The sequence below is a fragment of the Nomascus leucogenys genome, chromosome 25, assembly GCF_006542625.1.
Source record: "Nomascus leucogenys isolate Asia chromosome 25, Asia_NLE_v1, whole genome shotgun sequence".
Classification (NCBI taxonomy): Eukaryota; Metazoa; Chordata; class Mammalia; order Primates; family Hylobatidae; genus Nomascus; species Nomascus leucogenys.
In genome coordinates, this window is record NC_044405.1 from 18,999,040 (window position 1) to 19,024,536 (window position 25,497).

The 25,497-nt window shown below is 40.8% G+C and overlaps 1 protein-coding gene across 3 annotated transcripts in view; it reads right to left on the reverse strand.

The window, feature by feature from the left end:
- The window catches only part of CRYZL1 (crystallin zeta like 1), a 50,783-nt gene that overhangs the window by 10,199 nt on the left and 15,087 nt on the right, over positions 1–25,497 (reverse strand). For all 3 annotated transcript variants that reach the window (XM_003263880.4, XM_030806017.1, XM_030806018.1), the window contains exons 3-8: positions 23,357–23,434; positions 20,682–20,754; positions 15,719–15,763; positions 12,889–12,957; positions 3,508–3,641; positions 2,344–2,455 (exon numbers count right to left, since the gene is read on the reverse strand). In XM_003263880.4, the coding sequence (XP_003263928.1) occupies positions 2,344–2,455; positions 3,508–3,641; positions 12,889–12,957; positions 15,719–15,763; positions 20,682–20,754; positions 23,357–23,434 (511 nt within the window). The remainder of the gene's footprint in view (positions 1–2,343; positions 2,456–3,507; positions 3,642–12,888; positions 12,958–15,718; positions 15,764–20,681; positions 20,755–23,356; positions 23,435–25,497) is intronic.

Genomic DNA, 25,497 nt, shown 5'->3' on the forward strand with positions numbered 1-25,497 from the left:
CTGCCTTGGCCTCCTAAATCCCTGGGATTATAGGTGTGAGCCACCACCCCCAGCTAGATTAAGTAGTTTCTCAAGTATGTTCGTATTTAATAGTCTTTAGAGCTAAAAAGCATAAAAATACACAGATGATGCTCATCTTAACAATGGGCTACATCCCAATATGCCCACTGTAAGTCAAAAATGCACTCAGTACCCCAATAAACCGATCGTAACATTTAAAAAATCCTAAATCGAAACACTGTCAGCTGGGGACAGTCTGTATTTGTGTAATATGGTAATTATCTACTAGAGGCTGTTTCACCCTTTCTCAGTCATAAAAATCTCCCTCTCTTCCCCACTTACTCTCCCAAATGAAGAAAAATCTTAAAGCTAAGGAAAAGGAACATGATTTTTAGGAGAGTCAATAAAAATTAAACAAATTTTAACTGGTTGCATTAAAGGATATTAGTAGTATCATATGAATAGAATATAAATTATTGACAGAATTAAAAATAATTCTCAGAATTTTGAACTGGCAAATAACAACATGTTTGTATTCCCTTTCTGTATCTTTTAACACCTTCTAGTTGAAGAGAATTCCTCTTAGAGCTGCTCAGATTAGTGGTGTAGTCCAACAGAGTAATCTAGGATTTGGAGGCAAGGAGGAAGAGGACAAAAGGAAAAGGGGGACAAAGCAATCTAGGAAAGGGAAATTAACAAATAAGAAATTTTCTCTTCATTCATGTTCTTTTTTTCATATCATTCATGCTTTTTTTTGAGACGCAGTCTTGCTCTGTCACCCAGTCTGGAGTGCAGTGGCACGATCTCGGCTCACTGCAAGCTCCACCTCCCAGGTTCACGCCATTCTCCTGCCTCAGCCTCCTGAGTAGCTGGGACTACAGGTGCCTGCCACCACACCAGCTAATTTTTTTTTGTATTTTTAGTAGAGACGGGTTTCACCATGTTAGCCAGTATGGTCTCGATCTCTGGACCTCATGATCTGACCACCTCGGCCTCCCAAAGTGCTGGGATTATAGGTGTGAGCCACTGTGCCCGGCCCATTCATGCTTTTTTTTTTTTTTTTTTTTTTTGAGGCAGACTCTCGCTCTGTTGCCCAGGCTGGAGTGCACTGACATGATCTCGGCTCACTGCAACCTCCACCTCCCGGGTTCTAGCAATTCTCCTGCCTCAGCCTCCTGAGTAGCTGGGATTACAGGCGTCTGCCACCACGCCCAGCTAATTTTTGTATTTTTAATAGAGATGAGGTTTCATCATGTTGGCCAGGCTGGTCTTGAACTCCTGACCTCAAGTGATCCACCCACCTTGGCCTCCCAAAGTGCTGGGATTACAGATGTGAGCCACCATGCCCAGCCTGTGCTCTTTCTCCATCCTATTTTCAAATCTCTTCTTTTTCCTATTCTCCTTTCTCCAGCCCCTGTATTGCCTTCCTTCTATTTCTTGGTTATCTCTGTCACAAGCATAATGTAACAATGGAAATAATGTGAGCTTTACTGTCAGACAGGCCTGGGTTCAAATCTCATTCCAGTCCTTTACTAGGTGTATATCCTTGGGGAAACTAGTTCTCTGAGGCTTGTCTCCAGTTCTTCCACACCCAGCCTGCATCAGGTGTTTCTAAACTGCAACAAAGTTCACCTAATTCAAAGTTAAGTAAATTGTTAAAAACAATGGGGCAAACAGGAAAAAACATTGAAAAATGTAAGTTTAAAAAAAACATAAATAATTAAAATTAAAACTATCACTTAAGTAAATTGGAGCTGGATATGGTGGCTCATGCCTGTAATTCCAGCACTTTGGGAGGCCAAGGTGGGTGCATTGCTTGAGCTCCGAAGTTTGATACCAGCCTAGGCAACATGGCTAAACCCATCTCTACAAAAAATACAAAAAATTAGCCGGGCGTGATGGCATATGCCTGTAGTCCCAGCTACTCAGGTGGCTGAGGTGGCAGGATCACCTGACCCCGGGGAGGTCCATACTGCAGTGAGCCATGATTGTGCCACTGTACTCCTGCTGGGTGACACAGTGAGACCCTGTTTAAATAAAAAAAAAAAGTAAATTGGGAGATAGCACATACACTGCATTTTGAAACTGACTTTCGTTTGGGATTTTATAATTTTTTTCTTTTTAAGATTACATATAGATGAGGTCTTCCATGTTGCTCAGGCTGGTCTCAAACTCCTGGGCTCAAGCGATCCTCCCACCCTGGCCTCCCAAGGTGCTGAGGTTACAGTCGTGAGCCCCTGCACCTGGCCAAGGATTTTGTACTTGGTTTTACAAGTACATTTTTAAAGGTGATTTTCCTTCAAAATTTCCTGTTTTAAAGTCTGTGCTCGTAATATTACCCACCTATGGGAGGTCTGAATCTTTCAAGGCACTGCTTATCTTCAAGGCTGCATGCTGTTGAAATCACTTTGGCTCCTCTATGATGTGCTAACTGAATAGCTATTGTACCAAATGCCTGTGTAGAAAAAAATATACAGTGGGTGGATGGTTATAGGTCAGAGGCCATATCGAATTGATTTCTTTATATTATTTAATAAAGTATAATTCTTTAGTGTTACTTTAGTATATTTTAAAATGTTATCTAATAGGAAAAGAGCAAAGTTATGGGCAAGTTTAATAGGGGAAATATTTGATTGACTTTCTTCTTTACAAGGGCTGGTGGAAAAGCTGCATGTCACATGCTGTCACTTGGTCTGACCACAGCACGTAATTTCAAGGATGGAGGGCCACATTTAGACACATGGCCTTGCAAAGAGAAAACTGGGCCTTGTCAATGTGATGGTCTAAGCTAATTATATACTATATATGGGAGTCCAGCTACCTGTCTTTGAAGATCAACACTTCAAAAGCTCCATCCTATTCAGACCCATGGGTAAGTTCAGGCAAACACTACTATCCTGATGTTGTATATCAGGCTAAAGCTAGTGCTGAAGACAGCTTTGCCTTTTCTTCAAAGAAAAGCAGGAAGAAAGCATTTCATCACAAGCCAGTTAGAAGATAAAAGTACAATCTCAAGTTTTTCTTAACATTTTTAGATGACAATATTTTATGTATTCTTTTAGTTCTTGAACTATTTTTTGATATATGTAATATGTTTTAATTAGGACGTGTTAATCTTTTGTGTGATCCATCTATATATAAAATGCCAATACTTGATCAACATAAGTGTGAGGGTGGGAAATAGGCTACAAAGCTGGTAGGGAGTTCTGGACTATGACTTCAAAGGCTCATGTGGTATCTTAGGCTTTGTCTAACAGGAATGAATAAAAATGGCTTGTCTGCTTTTTAATGTACCAGCAGATTCAAAGTCATAAACTAATCACACTAAATCTAACTTTGATCTTCTATTGATAAAAGCTGCTTATTATAACAAAATAGAACACTGAAAAAAAAGTCAATCAATAAGCTATTGGCAAAGAATTATATTAGCAAATGGATGGCTCATTGCTAAATTTCCTAAGTTTACTGTATGCTTGTCTGTTTCTTAACAAAACCATTAGCACCTACACTTGCTCCATCCATTATCAGCACTGATTTTCCAGGAGAGAGATGAGAAAGATAATGCAGAGCTGTATAGGCGCGCACTCCATCCCGAATGCTTCCTGCTGCTTCTGTCCATGTGACCTTTTCTGGTTTACGAACTATCGTAAAGAACAAGAAGAAACAATCTGTTAGCAAGTCCCATGAGTCCTACCTCCTGGATCTATTTCTCTCCATCTCTAGTACTACCATGGCCCTGGTCCAAGCCCCTACTCCCATTCTCTCTCACCTACAATACTTTCCATTATTTGCCCATGAATAATTCTCCACATAGGAGTCAGTGTGTGTGTATTTTTAAAACTTTTTATATTGTGAAATAAAACATGCAGAAAAAGTATGTAAAATATAAAATACAGCTGGATGAATAAATATAAAGGAAATATGCAAAGTTAACGGTATACCATCCTGGTGGAGAGAGAGCACAACCATCACCCCAGCAGCCTCTTCTCTCCTCACCAAAGGTCACCACCATTCTCATGCAATTTCTTATTTGTATCACTCAAGTACGCATTCCTAAATAATACAATTTCGTGGCCTGGTGCGGTGGCTCACGCCTGTAAACCCAGCACTTTGGGAGGCTGAGGCAGGCGGATCACAAGGTCAGGAGATCGAGACCATCCTGGCTGACACGGTGAAACCCCGTCTCTGGCCGGGCACGGTGGCTCACACTTGTAATGGCTCACTTTGGGAGGCTGAGGCGGGCGGATCACGAGGTCAGGAGATGGAGACCATGGTGAAACCCCGTCTCTACTGAAAATACAAAAAATTAGCCGGGCATGGTGGCGGGTGCCTGTAGTCCCAGCTACTCGGAGAGGCTGAGGCAGGAGAATGGTGTGAACCCGGGAGGCGGAGCTTGTAGTGAGCAGAGCTCATGCCAATGCACTCTAGCCTGGGTGACAGAGCGAGACTCCGTCTCAAAAAAAAAAAGAAAATTAGCCAGGCGTGGTGGCAGGCGCCTGTGGTCCCAGCTACTGGGGAGGTTGAGGCAGGAGAATGGCGTGAACCCGGGAGGTGGAGGTTGCAGTGAGCTGAGATTGCGCCACTGCACTCCAGCCTGGGTGACAGAGCGAGACTCCGTCTCAAAAAAAAAACAAAACAATTTCATATTGCCAAGCGTTTAAACTTTATCTGAATGGAATCATACCATATGCATTCTTTTCTACCTTGCTTTTTATGCTCCACATCATGTTTTTAAGGCATCCTTTCTGTGGATGAGGCTGTTAGAGCACTTTCATTCTTGTTGTTTTATGGTATTCCAATATATTAAAAACACCTTCATTTGCTTATTCATTGTTTAGCTGATGAACATTTGTGTTGTCTCCAATTTTTGTCAGTTACAAACAATGCTGCTAAGTGTGTTCGTGTATGAAAGATAGTTACACTGTGCATGGTTTTTCCTAGGATATTTAAATCGGAGTGGAAATCCCAGGTCCCAGGTATATTATCTGTTCCTTAACTACACTTTTCCAAAGTAATTGCATCAATTTACTTTCCCACAGTAGTGTCCTGTTGCTGTGAATGTTCTTGTCAACTTGTGGAATGATCACATTTATACATTTTTACCAATTATGTAGGTAGGTAATAGTTTCTTACTATGATTTTAATTTGCTTTCTCTGACTACTAAAAGAGGTTGAGCATCTTTCCATGTTTACTGGCCATCTGGAATTCCTTTTGTGAATTCCTTTTTCAAGTGTTTATCAATTTTTCTATTGTTTTGTCTTTTTCTTATTTAGAGCTTTACAGGAATTCTTTATATATTCTAGAGAAGTCATTTGTTCATGTGCTGTAAATATTATTTTCAACTTTGTGCCTTCTGTTTTCAATCTCTTTAACAGTATCTTTAAAAAATAGAAGCATCAGAATGATATTTTAAAAAGATAAATGACATCCTAACAATTCTCTGCTTAAAATTTATCATGGCTTTACACTGTACTTGGAACCAAATGCAACTCCTAATATAGTTTAAAAAGTTCCGCATGATCTGACCGTGAAACTATTCTTTAACATGTTTCACTATTTAATTTTTGTTTTGTATTTATGCTGTACACTGATGTAATTTTTCTGCAATACAAGAAATTCTTTTTCTTTTTCTTTTTTTGAGATGGAGTCTTACTCTGTCGCCAGGCTGGAGTGCAGTGGCGCAATCTTGGCTCACTGCACCCTCCCCCTCCTGGGTTCAAGCAATTCTCCTGCCTCAGCCTCCCGAGTAGCTGGGATTACAGGTGTACGCCACCAGGCCTGGCTAATTTTTGTATTTTTTTAGTAGAGATGGAATTTCACCATGTTGGCCAGGCTGGTCTTGAACTCCTGATCTCAGGTGATCTGCCTACCTCGGCCTCCCAAAGTGCTGGGATTACAGGTGTGAGCCACCACGCCTGGCCAAGAAATTCTTTCTCATTTTACCTAAGATCAACTTTATAACATTTTCACAGTCTTTACCAGCTCTTTCAAATGTTTCCTTTAATAGCAATGATTCATGTGGACTAGCCATAGTCAGTACTGCATTTAGCAACAAACTAGTGCCATCTAGTGGGCGAAGTGGAGCATTCAAACATGCATGTTGAAATGCTCAGACAAGAGCTGAGAATTAAAACAGTAAAAACATATTAAGCACCAGGAGATAGCACACACAGTACTTTATTCCTTAGGCAACTCTTTAAGATAGCTATTCTCCCAATTTTACGGATTATGAAATAGGGTTCAGGGTAATTGATTAATTTGTCTAATGCCACATAGCTCATAAGGTGAATATATGACTTTAAAGCACATCTATTTCAACAGTGCATGCTCAATCAACGTATAATTTACTTATTGGGAACATCTTCTATCAAAAGGATTGGGACTACCATATTTTTATTAAAAACTCAATCATGTTGTCCTTAAAGAAATGCTAACTGTGGCCAGGCAAGGTGGCTCACACCTGTAATCCCAGCACTTTGGGAGGCCAAGGCTGGCAGATCACCTGAGGTCAGGAGTTTGAGACCAGCCTGGACAACATGGTGAAACCCCATCTCTACTAAAAATACAAAAATTAGCCAGGCATGGTGGCAGGCACCTGTAATTCCAGCTACTTGGGAGGCTGAGGCAGGAGAATCGCTTGAACCCGGGAGATGGAGGTTGCAGTGACCTGAGATCGTGCCATTGCACTCCAGACTAGGTGACAGGGCAAGACTTTGTCTCAAAAAAAAAAAAAAAAAAAAAAATTGCATGGTTAGATGTGGGTTAATGTCAACACACTTGCTTTTGTGTTGGGGGTCCACAGGTGTTTATTATGTTATAAAAACTAAACAAATAAGGCCAGGTGCAGTGGCTCACACCTGTAATCCCAGCACTATGGGAGGCCGAGACAGGCAGAACACCTGAGGTTGGGAGTTCAAGACCAGCCTGACTAACATGGAGAAACCCCGTCTCTACTAAAAATACAAAAAATTAGTCAGGCGTGGTGGTGCATGCCTGTAATCCCAGCTACTTGGGAGGCTGAGGCAGGAGAATCACTTGAACCCAGGAGGCAGAGGTTGCAGTGAGCTGAGATCACGCCATTCATTGCGCTCCAGCCTGGGCAACAAGAGTGCAGCTCCATCTCAAAAACCAAAAAAACAATTTAACAAATAAATGAGAGCCATATTTCCGCATCCAAGAATTATAATTTGATCTCTTTCTAGTTTAGCTCCAAAGGAATAAAAACAACAATGCTGAAAATTTTGAATGAAAAATAAAATTAGTTTTAGGCTTGACAGAATTGCTTAAGAACTGAAAAGTACAAAAGAGTTGGAAGAATTACTCTACTCTTTAACTCTATTATCAAGTTGGAGAAACAGGACTAACACCACATTTTGGGGGAATGTTTGAAACATAGCTCTTTGGTTTGGTAAAGAACAGACTTACTTGAGTTGAAAGTGACTGAGCACTGAGCACTCATTAAACAATCATGAAGGCCGGGCATAGTGGCTCATACCTGTAATGCCAGCACTTTGGGAGGCCAAGGCGGGAAGATCACTTGAGCTCAGGAGTTAGAGACCAGCCTGGGCAACAAGGCAAGACCAGTTTCTTTTTTTTTTTTTTTTTTGAGACAGAGTCTCGCTCTGTCACCCAGGCTGGAGTGCAGTGGCGCGATCTCGGCTCACTGCAAGCTCCGCCTCCCGGGTTCACGCCATTCTCCTGCCGCAGCCTCTCCGAGTAGCTGGGACTACAGGTGCCCGCCACCACGCCCGGCTAATTTTTTGTATTTTTAGTAGAGATGGGGTTTCACCGTGGTCTTGATCTCCTGACCTCGTGATCCGCCCGCCTCGGCCTCCCAAAGTGCTGGGATTATAAGCGTGAGCCACCGCGCCCAGCCGGCAAGACCAGTTTCTACAAAACAAAGTTAGCCAGGCATGGTGGTGCATGCCTATCGTCCCAGCTACTTGGGAGGCTGAGGTGGGAGGATCGCTTGAGCCCACGAGTTTGAGGCTGCAGCGAATTGTGATCGTTCCACTGCACTGCAGCCTGGGCTACAGAGGAAGACCCTGTCTCAAAAATAAACAAGCAAACAAAAAACAAAACACCAAAGACAAATTAAAAAAAAAAATTATATACAAAAAAAATCACCAGGCAAGTAATAGAAACTAAAATAGAGTTGTGGTGAACTGAAAGTTTTCCCCTACAAACTTGCCGGGAAACTGAAATTATTCCCTTTTACAAAAGGTTGGAGCTACAACAGAGATTAGAGGTTATTCAGCTGAGTGTCCTCATTTATAGATGCAGTCAGCATGCCTAGGATCTAGCCTAAAGGACACACTGTTAGTCATTCTTTTTTTTTAACATTGTAAATAGACAAATTATAATTGTATAAATTTACGGGGCACAAAATGATGCTATGATTTATGAATATAATGTGGAATAATTAAATCAAGCAAATTAACATAGCCATCATCTCAAATACTTAACATATTTTATGATGAAAACATTTGAAATTTACTCTCAGGAATTTTGAAATGTACAATACTCTATTATTAACTATATTCACCATGCTGTACAAAGAACTGAAAATAAAAACATATCCCTCGGCTGGGCACGGTGGCTCACGCCTATAATCCTAGCACTTTGGGAGGCCGAGGTGGGCAGATCACCTGAGGTCAGGAGTTTGAGATGGGCCTGGCCAACATGGAGAAACCCTGTCTCTACTAAAAATACAAAAAGTAGCCAGGTGTGGCGGCCGGCACCTGTAATCCCAGCTACTCGGGAGGCTGAGGCAGGAGAATCGCTTGAACCCGGGAGGCGGAGGTTGCAGTGAGCCGAGATCACGCCATTGCACTCCAGCCTGGGCAATAAGAGCAGAACTCCGTCTCATAAATAAATAAATAAAAACATATCCCTCCTGTTTAGCTGAGATTTTATACCCTTTGTCCATCAACACTCCATTCTCCCCAGCCCGCAGCCTCTGTAGCCACCATTCTACTCTCTGCCTCTATGAGTTTGTGTTAGATTCCACACAGAAGTGAGAACATGCTGTATCTGCCTTTCTGTGCCTGGCTTATTTCACTCAGCATAGTGCTCTCCATTTCCATCTGTGTTGTCATAAATGACACAATTTCCTGCTTTTTAAAGGCTGAACAGTATTCCATTGTGTATATCTATACCATATTATTCATTCATCTGTTGATGGACACTTAGGTTGAGTCCATAACCTGGCTGTTGTGAATAGTGCTGCAATGAACATGGGAGTGCAGACATCTGATTTCAAAGCTTCCGGGAAAATATCCAGAAGGAGGATTGCTGAATCATATGGTAATTCTGTTTTGATTTTTGAGGAACATTCATACACTTTCCATAATGACTGTACTAATTTACATTCTCACCAATAGCATACAAAGTTTCCCATTTCTCCACATTCTCGCCAATATTTACCTTTCGTCTTTTTGATAGCAGCTATTCTGACAGGTATGAGATGGTATTTCTTTGTGGTTTTAATTTGCATTTCCCTAATGATTACTGATGTCGAGTATTTTTTCACGTCTTCTTTTGAGAAATGTCTATTCAGGTCCTTTGACCCTTTTCTAATTGTTTTTTTCTTCTTGCTATTGTCTGAGCTCCTTCTATATCACTATATTAACCCCTTATCAGATGTATGGCTTATCAACATTTCCCCCTAGTCTGTAGGCTGTCTCTGCACACTGTTGTTTCCTTTGCTGTGTAAGAGGTCCTTCTTAAACTACTACTTTTTTTCTGAGACAGGCTAGAATGCAGTGGTGCAAATACAGCTAACAGTAGCCTCAACCTCCTAGGTTCAAGCGATTCTTCCTTCTCAGCCTCCCAAGCAGCTGGGACTATAGGCACACAGCACCATACCTAGTTTTTTTTTTTTTTTTTGGATTTCTTGTAGAGATGAGGTTTCACCATGTTATCCAGGCTAGTCTCGGACTCCTGAGCTCAAGCGATTGGCTCTGCCTTGGCCTCCCAAAGTGCTGGGATTATAGGTGTGAGCTACTGTGCTTGGCCTAGTATTTTTTTTTTTTAAACAAACTTTTTGTTGAGATGATCTTGCTATGTTGCCCATTCTTAAAATATTTTTCTTTTTTTTTTTTTTTTGAGACAGAGTCTCGTTCTCTCGCTCTGTCGCCCAGGCTGGAGTGCAGTGGCGCAATTTTGGCTCACCTCTGCCTCCTGGGTTCAAGCGAGTCTCGTGCCTCATCCTCTCGAGTAGCTCGGACTACAGGCATGTGCCACCTCAGCTGGCTAATTTTTTATATTTTTAGTAGAGACGGGGTTTTGTCATGTTGGCCAGACTGGTCTCAAACTCTTGAGGGGTTCCACCCGCCTTGGCCTCCCAAAGTGCTGGGATTACAGGCATGAGCCACCACGCCCAGCCAATTGTTGTTGTTTTTAATAATTTATCTTCTATAGTAATTTAGTGTTGGTTACTTAATGAAAAGACTCCATATTCACAACATTCTTGAAAGAACAGGGCAATAAGGCCAACCATTCAAGGAAACTCTGGGGCCAAAAATAGGATAGTTTCCCGTAAAGGAGCCAGTGGCAGTCCTCAATTTTCAAACTGCACAATTTCAAGATAGCTCTGGATTACAGACTCTCACTGCATGGTATTTGAGAGGTCTTTATCTTTCAAAGGAAGACACATACTTGGCTCCTAATCTAGGCTTAATGTACATTCCAATAAGTACAGGCCTCAGATCTCTGAAAAAGTATCTTTTGGAAATTAATTTTTAATAAAATAATAGAGTATTATTGGGAATTTTAGATATAATGAATGACATTAATTTAAATAAAAATTACTTTATAATTTTAGAAATGAAATGCCAATGATTTGGTAGCCTAGCTCAAGTTACTGTATGGACTCAACTGAGTAAGATTACTATTTTTGGAAGACCCAAATCCAAATTGGCCTCTGTTCCCAAAAGGTCTGATTAGAGATCACATTATTTAAGAAAAGAACTTAGGAAAAGGTTTAATTCAATAGTTCAAGAACATAAAAGAAGGTATTTGCAACTATGGATATGGTATGAAGAACATAATGAATCCCAGCATAAGAAATATATGCTGGCTGTACCACTGGAGTCCTGGTGTATCCACTGACCATAGCTTCCTCCCCTGCTCACACAGGTAACTTCTACCCAACTTTCCATCCTCTACCTTTTCTCTATATCCTTAAATAACATATGCTTAATTTTGTACATTTTTGAACTGTATATAAATAAATGGTATGGGACTGTTTGTATTCTTCTGTAACTTGCTTTTTTCACTTTGATATGTTTTTTCACTTTGATATGTTTAGCTCTTACTCATTTTTACTGCTAAATAGAAATTCATTCTATGAATATTTTCAATTATCTATTTGCTTGGTGATGGACATTTGGGTGGTTTCCAGTTTCTTTCACTATTACAAATAACGCTACTATCAACTCTTATGCAGTATGTCTCCTAGTGCACATCAAATTTCCATAGGCTACATGAGTGGAATTACTAGGTCTGGTATATATACATCATTAATTAGGATGTATATCTAAATTATTTTCTAACATATTTGTACCAACTTACACTCCAGTGCATGAAAGGTTCCATTATTCCACATCCTTCCCACCCTTTGGGATGGTCAGATTTCTTTTTTTTTTTTGAGACGAAGTCTCACTCTGTCACCCAGGCTGGAGTGGAGTGGTGCCATCTCGGCTCCCTGTAACCTCCACCTCTTGGGTTCAAGTGATTCTCCTGCCTCAGCCTCCCGAGTAGCTGGGATTACAGGCATGCACCAACAGCCCAGCTAAGATTTTTTGTATTTTTAGTAGAGACAGGGTTTCACCATGTTGGCCAGGCTGGTCTCAAACTCCTGACGTCAAATAATCTGCTCGCCTCGGCCTCCCAAAGTGCTGGGATTACAGGCGTGAGCCACTGCACCTGGCTGATGGTCAGACTTTTTAACTTTTGTCAGTCTAGTGGAAGCATAATGTTATATCTAAGTGGTTTTAATTGCTTTCCCCTGATTACTTAGGAGATGAAGCAACTGTTTAATATGGTTTCATGAAGTGTGTGTGTGTATGTGTACTTTAAATATTCAAAAAGTAAATTACCATAAGAAAAATTAAAAACGAACATTTCAGTTAAACTCAACACTAGTCAAAAGATATTTGCAATAGAAACCAAAGATAAGTGCTCTTTTTTTCTCTTTTTTGAGACAGAGTCTCGCTCTGTCACCTAGGCTGTAGTGCAGTGGTGCAGTCTCAGCTCCACCTCCAGAGTTCAAGCGATTCTCATGCCTCAGCCTCCTGAGTAGCTGGAATTATAGCCGTGTGTCACCACGCCCAGCTAATTTTTTTGTCTTTTCAGTAGAGACCGGGTTTCGCTATGTTGGCCTGGCTGGTCTCAAACTCCTGGCCTCAGGTGACCTGCCCACCTTGGCCTCCCAAAGTACTGGGATTACAGGTGTGAGCCACTGCACCCAGCTTGAGATGAGTGTTCTCGATTCATTCCTGTCTCAAACTCTACATGTACTGTCTAAATTCTATACATTTTTTGTTTCAGTCAATAACCAAGAGTAAAAAAAAATTTTTAATTCTGATTAGGGACATAATTTAAGAGCCAAGACAGAAACCACTTTTCAAAGATCTTACCATGAGCAGTGTTAGTAAAACTTAAAGGTCTATATATTGTTTAGTCTGAATATGAATTTTATGAATACTAATTATAAGCTAGAAGTATTCACATGACCAGGTAACATTTTTTACATACATGACTGGCTAATGATACTTTACTAAGTACAACACTTATGGTAGATTCAAAAAAATTAAAATGTTATTAAACCATATGTCAATGAAGTAAGACTTATGTGAGCTCCAAAGTACTGAATTGCTACATACCCAAGTAATGCTCATGAACTCTAACAACTTCACAAAGTCCAGGGTCTTCAGAGTCCAGGGGCAAAATTCCTAAAAATCAAAACAAGAAATTTAAGGGATATAAGTCAAAAATTCATTCCTAATGAGAGGCCAGTATTATTACAAATTTTGTTCAGTGAAATTTTGAGGAAAGTTCCAGTAATTACTAGTATGGACAAGAAAAAATTCAGAAATGGGAAGGGAAGTGCACTGTGCCACTCCTGGTATCTCTTTCTTCTTTCCCCTCTGAGTGATAGTGAGATGATGGCTGATGTTATAGAATGAAGTCAGAGTCTTGGGAGCATCTGGACTCCTTGTTAAAATTCTCCCTGATGGGCTGGGCGTGGTGGCTCATGCCTGTAATCCCAGCACTTTGGGAGGCTGAGGCAGGTGAATCATGAGGTCAGGAGTCCGAGACCAGCCTGGCCAACATGGAGAAACCCTGTCTCTACTAAAAATATAAAAAATTAGCTGGGCATAGTAGCAGACACCTGTAATCCCAGCTACTTGGGAGGCTGAGGCAGGAGAATTGCTTGAATCTGGGAGGCGGAGGTTGTAGTGAGCTGAGATTGCACCTGCATTCCAGCCTGGGCAACAGTGTGAGACTCTGTGTCAAAAAAAAAAAAAAAAAATTGTCCCTGACGGGTTGGGCATAGTGGTTCACACTTGTAATCCAACACTTTGGGAGGCCAAGGCAGGAGGATTGCTTGAGGACAGGAGTTCAAAGCCAGCCTGGTCAACATAGTGAGACCTCATCTCTACAAAAGAAAAATTTAAATATTAGTTGGGTATCATGGTATGCACCAGTAGTTCTAGCTATTGAGGAGGCTGAGGCAGGAGGATTGCTTGAGTCCAGGAGTTCAGTTCTGCAATGAGCCATGATTACACCACTGCACTCCAGCCTGGGCGACAAGAGCAAGATTCTGTCTCAAACTAACAAACAAATAAACAAAATTGTCCTTGATGCATGGCTACCTTCCTATAGTTTGGTTCCATAACATACCTCAGTATGTTTCTATTTTTTTTTTTTTTTTTGAGACAGAGTCTCGCTCGGTCGCCTAGGCTGGAGTGCAATGGTGCGATCTCGGCTCACTGCAACCTCCGCCTCCTGGGTTCAAGTGATTCTCCTGCCTCAGCCTCCCGAGTAGCTGGGATTAGGCGTACACCACCATGCCCAGCTAATCTTTGTATTATTAGTAGAGACGCAGTTTCACCACATTGGCCAGGCTGGTCTCGAACTCCTGACCTTGTGATCCACCCACCTCAGCCTCTCAAAGTGTTGGGATTACAGGTGTAAGCCACCACACCTGGCCAGAGTATGTTTCTAATAAAATCCCATTTTTCTTCTAAGCTAGTCTGATTTTATTTTTGGTTTCCTACAAAAAGAATCTTGAATAACACAGAGTGCCACTGATTTCCTGAGCAGAATAAAAAGACAAGAAAGAAATAATCAATTCTCCAGGATAATGCCTGAGTCAAAGGCAATACTATAAAAAGCTGATGAAAACTTTCTTACAAGTCTATCCTTTAAGAATTTCAAGCATGCTATAATTTTAATGCTATAAGGCTAAATATTTTTTCTTTCTTTTCTTTTTTTTTTTGGACAAGGTCTTGCTCTGTCACCAGGCTGGAGTACAGTGGTGTGATCATGGCTCCTCAAACTTCCAGGCTCAGGCAATCTCCCACCTCAGCCTCCTGGGTAGCTGGGACTACAGGTGTGTGCCACCACGCCTGGCTAATTTTTGTATTTTTTATGTAGAGTTGAGCTTTTGCAGTGTTGCCCAGGCTGGTCTTGAACTACTGAGCTCAAGTGATCTTCCTGTCTTGGCCTCACAAAGTGCTAGGATTACAGGTGTGAACCACCACATAATATATATTACATGGCCCTATATAAGTTATATAAATGTTTTCTAACTTTATGTCTTCCACAGAGAAATGGAAATTTCAAAGACTACTATAAAAGTCATACCCTATGTTTGTGTGACTGTCTAGGACACAGGTTGCAAAATTGCAAAAATACTGTGGATTTTAAAGAATAAATGTTTCAAGTCAATTTTTAGTTTTACAAGAGTTGTAAGAGCAAAGCTCTGTATGATTTCAGTTGAAATGGTGCATGGAGCTTCTATATGGCCCAGTCAGTCAGCAGCCTTCAAGCATGTGACTTGTAACTTTCCTTCTCCCTAAAGACTTCAGTCTGGCCACAGACTAAGCATCTGCCAGAAAAAGGCTACACCAAGCACTGTAGCAACTATGATTATCTTTTTTATCTATAAAACTGTTCTACAGCTAAATATTAAAAAGTTTTAAACGTTCTGCTATTGCAATCAAGGTCCCAATTTTTATCATCAATAGAAATTTGACAGTAAATTCCAAAAACCAGGAAACTATTTCTTTCTTTTATTTATTTATTTTTTTTGAGATGGAGTTTCATTCTTCTTGCCCAGGCTGGAGCGCAATGGTGCGATCTCGGCTCACCACAACCTCTGCCTCCTGGGTTCAAGCAATTTTCCTGCCTCAGCCTCCTGAGTAGCTGGGATTACAAGCACGTGCCACCATGCCTGGCTAATTTTGTATTTTTAGTAGAGACGGGGTTTCTCCATGTTGGTCAGGCTGGTCTTGAACTCCCGACCTCAGGTGATCCGCCCACCTCGGCCTCCCAACGTGCTGGGATTACAGATGTGAGCCACCGCACCCGGCCTGGAAAGTACTTCTATATGAAGCAAGGTCACAGTGAACATAAATAGTTATATAGAAAAAACAGAGATGACAGTAAAATAGATGACTGGAAATAAGACTGTGAACTATAACTTACCAACTACTTCATCATCTGGTTGAAAGAATGATACCTTGCTTCCAACTAAAGAGTGAAGAAAATTAATAGTTAATATTACAAGTTTATTAAATATAATTCTCAACTATTAAAATACATTTTTAAAATCTGTGGATGTGTAAAAAGACTGATTTTGTTCAACTTAGAAAAAAGGACAAAAATGTCAATAACATTTTGATGGTCTATAAGGACTACAGGATATATAGCACTTCAAATCTGGATTCTCTAGATATTTGGGCCATGTGATTGTTGAGACCAGGAGAAGTAGGTCTCTCTTTGCCTATTTAGCTGACTTTATTTTTTTTTTTTGAGACGGAGTTCTGCTCTTGTCAACCAGGCTGGAGTGTGTGGCACGATCTTGGCTCACTGCAACCTCCATCTCCCAGGTTCAAGTGATTCTTGTGCCCCAGCCTCCCGAGTAGCTGGGACTACTGGCGTGCACCATCATGCCTGGCTAATTTTGTATTTTTAGTAGAGACAGGGTTTCACCATCTTGGCCAGGCTGGTCTTGAACTCCTGACTTCAAGTGATCCACTCACCTTGGCCTCCCGAAGTGCTGGGATTACAGGTGTAAACCACTGTGCCTGGCCTCTATTTAGCTGACTTTAAGGAAGAAGGAGTAAAGGAAAATAATCTATTCTATAGCTTCTACGATCATTATATTGTTTTCTACTCCTCCTGTGGCTAGCCCAATCTGTCTTTATTTTTGTTGCAGAATCTCATACAACAGGGAATTCTGAGAATGCAGCAGGACAAGCCGCAGACAAAACCCCTCAGACACTGAGTTAAAGAAGGAAGGGCTTTATTCGGCTGGGAGCTTCGGCAAGACTCACGTCTCCAAAAACTGAGCTCCCCAAGTGAGCAATTCCTGTCCCTTTTAAGGGCTTACACCTCTAAGGGGGTCCGTGTGAGAGGGTTGTGATCGATTGAGCAAGTAGGGGGTACGTGATTGGGGGCTGCATGCACTGGTAATCAGAATGGAACAGAACAGGACAGGGATTTTCACAATGCTTTTCCATACAATGTCTGGAATCTACAGATAACATAACCGGTTAGGTCAGGGATCAATCTTTAACCAGGCCCAGGGCGCAGCGCTGGGCTGCCTGCCTGTGGATTTCATTTCTGCCTTTTAGTTTTTACTTCCTCTTTCTTTGGAAGCAGAAGTTGGGCATAAGACAATATGAGGGGTGGTCTCCTCCCTTAAGAAGAGTGACATTAAAATTATTTTGATTTGGGAAATAAATTGAGGTTGCTACCAAGAAGTTTTCTGGAACTTTATAGAAATGATGGCCAGGCACGGTGGTTCATGCCTGTAATCCCAGCACTTTGGGAGGCTGAGGCGGGTGGATCACGAGGTCAGGAGATCGAGACCATCCTGGCTAACACGGTGAAACCCTGTCTCTACTAAAAAATTAGTCGGGTGTGGTGGCGGGCGCCTGTAGTCCCAGCTACTTGGGAGGCTGAGGCAGGAGAATGGTGTGAACCTGGGAGGTGGAGCTTGCAGTGAGCCAAGATTGCGCTACTGCACTCCAGCCTGGGTGACAGAGCAAGACTCCGTCTCAAAAAAAAAGAAAAAAAAGAAATGATATAGTTACATTTTCTCTGCATATGTAGAGAAAAAGCCTCGACAATCAGTCAATTCATTTGAGTAGTTTCATTCAAAGAGTTACAAGAGGAAAGGGGAGGAAAAAAACCCAAATATTGTTGAATGCCTCCTTGTGCCCAGCATTGTTGTGTGTTTATACATTTAAACTTCACAACGTACTAATAAGGTATTATTATTTCTATTTAACAGACAAGGAAACTGACATGAAGCAGTGAAGTAAGATGGAAACCTGAATCTGGAAATGGCCCCTTCGACTGGCTCTGTCAAAAAAATGGCCCCAGAGTGCATTTGTTGCCACTAGCAAGTAATTTGAAGCCTGGTATTTCCACTTTCAAGTCTTTCTTTTGGAGTTTGCTTCTTCTTTGGCTCCCTCCTGTGCCATCATCCCCAAATCCTTCTGGCTTCGGATTCACTATACTTTTATCTTTCCCTTCTACTGCTGATCCCTGTCCTCCTAAGGTCACTCTGACTCTTTTTTTCTTGGTTTCTTTCATACTCCTCTTCTTTTAATTGACCCTCAAACAGTGCATTCCAAAGGGTTCTTTGTTTACATCTCTCCTCCTTTTCTACTCTCTCCCTTGGAGAACTCATCAACTCTATTATTTCAAATATGACCTACATGGCAACATTTCTCAAATATATACTTTCCAGCATAGATCTCTCACCCTTGAGCTTTAACTCATTTAGTTGCTTACTAGATATTGCCAGTGAGATGTCACTTAAGTTCCTTGAACTCAGTAAGTATAAATCTAAATTCATAATATTCCTCCAAATTGGATCATCTTCCTTTATCAAATGTTGGTTCTAATTCAAGCCTGAACCAGAACTCTGTAAGCCATTCCTGGTTCTGATCTGTTTTTAATTTCCCAGGTCCTGCAGACTTTATTTCCTCAATATGTCTTGAATCCATCCCTCTTCTCCACCTCTGCCACCACTGTTGAGGTTATGGACTTTGCTGTTTCTTGCCTCTTGGTCTGCAACCCAACCAGTCCTCTTGCCTTTAGACTCGTTTGCCTCACATCCACCCTTCCTTCAAATGCCTGCTCTAATAATCTCCCTAAAATACAATCTGATATCTAAGGCTCAACCAAAGGTCTAGCCCTTGCCTATCCTTCTGCTTCATTTTTGGAAGGCAGGAATTAGTGTTCACATCATCATGAAAGTATTTTGTGCCATATCTTTTATTCTGCAATATTTGAAGGATAATTTTTTTTTCTTTTTCTTTTTTTTCTTTTGAGACAGGGTCTTGCTCTGTTGGCTCAAACTCCTGGGCTCAAGCGATCCTCTCACCTCTGCTTCCCAAAGTGATGGGATTACAGGTGTGAGCCACCAAGCCCAGCCCAGGAGGAGAATTTTCTTGACAAAATGTTTCTCTGCTACCAAGTACCATACCCTTGACGGCCGCCCAGGACTTTATCTTGCTCTAGCAATACCAAACTCTTTGTAATTCTTATACACATCCCACTTTCACTTGTTTGTCTTTGTTCATAATATCCTCCCTGCTGGGTGTGATTCTCAACCTGCTTGCCCCTTAAGATTTGGACATCTTACTCCAAGAAGCCTTTCCTGTTTCTTCTGGCCAGGTTAAGCAGCTTTCTTCAGAGCTTACATAATAATCTGCTCATGTGTGTATTTGTCTCTCCCCTAGAGAGTGAACTGTTTAAGGGCAAGGAGTTCGTTTCACTTATATCCTAAGCAGTTAGCAATTGCTCATTAAATGTAAAATGAATGATCATCTGGTTATTATATTTATTTTTCTACAGTCTGAGAAAAAAAGAAACATAATTATCATTTAGCTGTGTCAGAAGATTACATATATCAAATCTATTATACGTTAAAATCACAGGTAAAACTCAAATATACTCTAACATACCTTAACACATTTATTCATTCGCATAGGAGGTAAAAGCAAACACACTAATCATGAACCACCTGTTAGTGAATATTAAGTATAGGTCTATAGGTCTATTTAGAAATAAATTATATCAAATGCCTGATATAAGGCTTACTGTTCTGTATGTTAAGATCATTATTTCATCATAAAAAGACAATATTGGTCATTCTATTCAATATATGATTACTTGTGGATTTAAATATATAACCCCTATTTACCACACTGTAATAAGCTCTCCAATTATAAAATACCAATTAAGTCCTATTTTCCTTTTCAATTAAAAAAAAAAAAAGGGCCAGGGATGGTGGCTCATGCCTGTAATCCCAGCACTTTGAGAGGCCGATGTGGGCAGATCACTTGAGGTCAGGAGTTTGAGACCAGCCTGGCCAACATAGTGAAACTCCGTCTCTACCAAAAAATACAAAAATTTGCCAGGTGTGGTGATGAGCGCCTGTAGCCCCAGCTACTTGGAAGGCTGAGGCAGAGTTGCTTGAATCTGGGAGGCAGAGGTTGCAGTGGAGCAGACATCATGCCACTGCACTCCAGCCTGGGCGATAGAGTGAGACTCTGAAGAAAAGAAAAAAAAAAAACCAAAGAAGCTAGACAAAGCCAGGCATAATGTCGTGTACCTGTAGACCAGGGGTGTCCAATCTTTTGGCTTCCCTGGGCCATACTGGAAGAGAAAGAATTGTCTTGAGCAACACATACAATACACTAACACTAAATGATCGCTGATGAACCAAAAAAAAAAAAAAAAAAATCACGTAATTTTTTTTTCAAATTAATTAATTAATTTTTTTTTGAGACAGAGTCTTGTACTTGTCACCCAGGCTGGAGTGCAGTGGCGCCATCTCGGCTCACTGCAAGCTCCGCCTCCTGGGTTCACGCCATTCTCCTGCCTCAGCTTCCCGAGTAGGTGGGACTACAGGCGCATGCCACCACGCCCAGCTAATTTTTTGTATTTTTAGTAGTGACAGGGTTTCACCGTGTTAGCCAGGATGGTCTCAATCTCCTGACCTTGTGATCTGCCCGCCTAGGCCTCCCAAAGTGCTGGGATTACAGGCATGAGCCACCGCGCCTGGCCAAAAAATCACATAATGTTTTAAGAAAATTCACGAATTTGTGTTGGGCTGACTTCAAAGCTGTCCTGGGCTGCATGCTGGTTAGACAAGCTTGCTGTAGACTTAGCTACTCAGGAAGCTGAGGCAACAGGATCGCTTGAACCCAGGAGTTAAGGCTGTAGCTATGATCAGGCTGGGCAACACAGAGAGACTTTGTCTCTCAAAAAATAAAAATAAAAATAAAAATAAAAAAGGACATTTTCATATAATTAGATTTAAATTTGAAAGGTTGTATATAATTTTATGTACCAGTAAACCAATTAGCTACATTTAATCTCTTTTACCTTAGAAAATAAATACATATACTCACATCTGTATACTTACCATCTAATACAATTCCAGCAATTTCTCTCCCAACAGGAAATAAATCCTTTTTCATCTTCATTTCTGCCAGAAGCTAAATCATGACAAAGGCAGTTAACACACTACTGTCAGAAGAAATCCTGGACTCTATTATATATGAGGAAAGCGTGAGTAAAAGTCAAATCACAGAAAGAGCAAATATGGTTAAAGTTTTGGAATTGAGACAAAGCAAATAACTTCACAAAATAGGTTTCTCTGAAGGGTAGGAAACCAAGAATTTACTGAGGCATTTGTGGATCTGCAGGACTTAGGAATGAATATTATTATTCAAATTACCATTAACATCCTTTGTTTAACATCTTTACTCTGCCAAATATGAAGGGAAATTATGGCCAAAACATTTCTTGGTTGGCTAAACACTATCAGTCATCTTATTCAGGTGAAGGGAGGGTAGTCTGGAGAGAAGACTGTTGAATAAGGGGGTGTGGCCAATGAGAACAAAGGGTTCTCCATTCCTATACCCTTTAAAATCACCTGAGTTCTCAAAAGCCTTGGGTTAGGGAGTGGGTGAGAAGTAGTGATGGATATTAAGAGGTAATCTGCCATATAATTTCAGATTCATGGTGATTGGAGTTTCTTTTGGTTAAGGCTAAATTTTTAAGAGATTGGTATTTTATTAGATTGTGACCAAATTAACTATAAGTACTTGTCTTTTGAAGTAACAGGGTATATATACTGTGTTTAAAAGCCTGTGGTAATTTAAGCTCCTGGCACTTAACACTACAGATGCTGAACGTATTTGTAGATACCATAATATTTTAGGAACAGTAAGTAAAAAGAAATTGAAATAATTCTCTTCTATATTTATTTTTCAATTTTCTGATCTCCTGTATTGTATACTTGATTGTCAGAAGTCTCTTTTTCAATGTGGAACATTATACTTTTCTTAAGATGTTCATGCAACACTCTTATAGAAGTACTGGGTGTTTTACAGTATTTCTTTTCTTTTTTTTTTTTCTCAGATGGAGTCTCGCTCTGTCGCCCAGGCTGGAGTGCAGTGGCTCACTGCAACCTCCGCCTCCCAGGTTCAAGCGATTCCCCTGCCTCAGCCTCCCGAGTAGCTGGGACTACAGGCACGTGCCACTATGCCCAGCTAATTTTTGTATTTTTAGTAGAGATGGGGTTTCACCATGTTGGCCAGGATGGTCTTGATCTCTTGACTTCGTGATCCGCCTGCCTCGGCCTCCCAAAGTGCTGGGATTACAGGTGTGAGCCACTGTGCCTGGCCACAGTATTTCTTTTATGCACATTTGTATGGAGTTAAAACTATGGTTTTAGCAATTGCATCCTGGCTCCTTCACTTACCATAAGCATTTTCTTACATTACCCACACAGTTTTCATAACCATTATGCTTAACAGATGTGCAATATTCCATTCAACTGATTTTACCATAATTTAGTATTTATTTCTGTTAGACAAGGAGATTATTTCTTAGACTTGGATTTTAATGGATTTTTCCATTTTAATAAAAGCATCTGAAGACAGAAGTCTGCAGACAAGGTCTAGTACTAGTACTCTTGTGAAAAGACTTCAGGGATCCCACTAATGCATTTCTCAAGTCACGCTCATGTTGCAGAGTTGCCCAATGAAAGCCTATACCTGGTCTGTAATTTCCTAAGTGTGACTTTATCAAAGAAGACTTTTAGGTTCCTAAAAATTATAGTGACATTATAATCCAATAAGTTACGGGTCATGTAAACTATGGCATTAATCCCAAAAAACAAAACAAAACAAACAAAAACGGAGTAAATGGACCTACTCAATTTACCACGGCACATTTAACCACAGTTTATTTACCACTGAAAACATTCTATGTATTTCATGGTCAATAATGAAAGATTACTGCAGGGTAATGCGAGGTAGAGATGTATGTTTATGAGAGAGCGACACAAAAAGAAATGACAAGAAAAATATGAACCATAACTAATGACATTAATTAAATATCTAATTGGTAGCTAATAAACTGATTAGGTTTCTAGTTTCTATTTTATTATTTATTTCTTCCTTAATAATAAGCTTTGTTAATTATAAGCTCTCAGTTTTTTGCAATGTAAAGGAGTTTATAAAATATTATAAAATATTTATATTATTTCTATTTTCTTATAAAATATTTGTATTTTCATATAAAATACGTAACTTCCATCAGACTAATAATGTCCCTTATATAGAAATATACAAAAGCACACTAAATTTTTTCCCCTAGCTGTTCTATTCTTCTAAAGATGGTAGGCCGGGCGCAGTGGCTCATGCCTGGAATCCCAGCACTTTGGGAGGCTGAGGCAGGTGGATCACCTGAGGTCAGGAGTTTGAGATCAACCTGGCCAACACAGCAAACCCATTTTACTAAAAAACATACAAAAATTAGCTGGGTGTGGTGGTGCGCTCCTGTAATCCTAGCTACTCGGGAGTCTGAGACAGGAGAATTGCTTGAACCCAGGAGGCAGAGGTTGCAGTGAGCTGAGATTGCACCACTGCACTCCAGACTGGGCAACAAGAGCGAAACTCCGTCTCAAATAAAAAAATTAATAAAAATGAAGATGATGATAAATTCTTCACGTTGAGAGGTCAGTTATCATTATATTTATACACTAAGAAACTCTCATTTTACTTTGTGCCATAATAAAAGAACCAATACCTTTGTATTTATCTGGCTCAGAGCACAAGCTTTAACTTGAAGTTTCACAAAGTTATCCTCTGTAACAGGAAGATTTTCCTAGAACCAAATGATAACAAAACAATATGTTATTTTACACATTCCTATGAGAATATGTCTTTATGCTGTGAAAATTTTCACATGTAATTAAACAAAATTAAACAGACCCTAAATCTCACAGCTAATTTTAACAAGTATAAGTAATTATAGAAATGTATATAACAAAAAAAGAATAAAGAAAATTTGGGGGTACAATTTTAAAAAAGCTTTCGGATATATATTTTTAAAAGTACTCAAATAACAATATGGATATATGTGTAGACAATAAAGTTAGGATAACAAAGTAAAGCAGCAAATACTGTACTCCTTTATTTCAACCTAAATAATCTCAGAACATCGGATCTTCACATTTACAGGGATATCCTTAAACACATATACACATAACATATAACCTTTACTAAATTTTTTTTTTTTTTTTTTTGAGACAGTCTCGCTCTGTCACCCAGGCTGGAGTGCAGTGGCACAATCTCGGCTCACTGCAAGCTCTGCCTCCCAGGTTCATGCCATTCTCCTGCCTCAGCCTCCAGAGTAGCTGGGACTACAGCCACCCGCCACCATGCTCAGCTAATTTTTTGTATTTTCAGTAGAGACGGGGTTTCACTGTGTTAGCCAGGATGGTCTCGATCTCCTGACCTTGTGATCTGCCCGCCTCGGCCTCCCAAAGTGCTGGGATTATAGGAGTGAGCCACCGCGCCCGGCGGGCCTTTACTAATTTTTAGAATTTTCTTTTTTTGTTGGTTTTGTTTTGAGACAGGGTCTCGCTCTGTCTTCCAGGCTGGAATACAGTAGCGAAATCACAGCTCACTGCAGCCTCAACCTCCAGGGCTTAAGTGATCCTCCTGCCTCAGCCTTCCAAGTAGCTGGGGTTACAGGCATGCACCACCACACCCAGCTGATTTTTAATTTTTTTGTAGGGCTGGGGTATTGCTGTGTTGCCCAGGCTGGTCTCTAAGTCCTGGGCTCAAGCAATCCTCATGCCTCAGCCTCCCAAAGTGCTGGGATTAAAGGCATAAGACATAGTGCCCAGCCCTTGAATTTTCTTAATGCTATAAGTGAAATTCTTTTTTAAAAACATAATTTAAAAAAATAGAGATGGTGTCTTGCTGAGTTGCCCGGGTTGGTCTTGAGCTCCTGGGCTAAAGTGATCCTCCCGTCTTGGCCTTCCAAAGTGCTGGGATTACAGGTGTGAGCCACTGTGCCCAGCCAGTGAAATTCTGTTTTCCTTTTTTTTTTTGAGATAGAGTTTCTCTCTGTCACCCAGGCTGGAGTGCAGTGGCGTAATCTCAGCTCACTGCAACCTCTGCCTCCCGAGTTCAAGTGATTCTCCTGCCTCAGCCTCCTCAGTAGCTGGGATTACAGGCATGAGCCACTATGCCTGGCTACTTTTTTTTTGTATTTTTAGTAGGAGATGGGGTTTCACCATGTTGGCCAGGTTGGTCTTGAACTCCTGACCTCAGGTGATCTGCCCGCCTTGGCCTCCCAAGGTGCTGGGATCACAGGCGTAAGCCACTGTGCCTGGCCAGCCAGTGGAATTCTTTAGCGTCCTTTATTCAACTCTTCCTTAACATGTGCCTTGGGCATTTCATCATGCCCCATGGGATTCTGGGGTCAACATACCAATGCAACTGAACCTAATTATCCCTCAGATTCCACTTCTAGATAGAAATCCAAAGGCAAGGCCCGGCATGGGGGCTCACGCCTGTCATCCCAGCACTTTGGGAGGCCGAGGCAAGTGGATCGCTTAAGGTCAGGAGTTTGAGACCAGCCTGGCCAACATGGTGAAACCTGGTCTCTACTAAAAATATAAAAAATAGCTGGGCATGGTTGCGCATGCCTGTAGTCCCAGGTACTTGGGAGGCTGAGACAGGAGAATCACTTGAACCCAGGAGGTGGAGGTTGCAGTGAGCTGATATTGTGCCACTGCACTCCAGCCTGGGTGACAGAGCGAGACCCTGTCTCAAATAAAAAAAAAAAAAAAAAAGAAAAATAAAGAAATTCAAAGGCAAAAATAGTCCAAATTCAGACACTCAATGTCATGCACCTATATTATTAAATATAATATC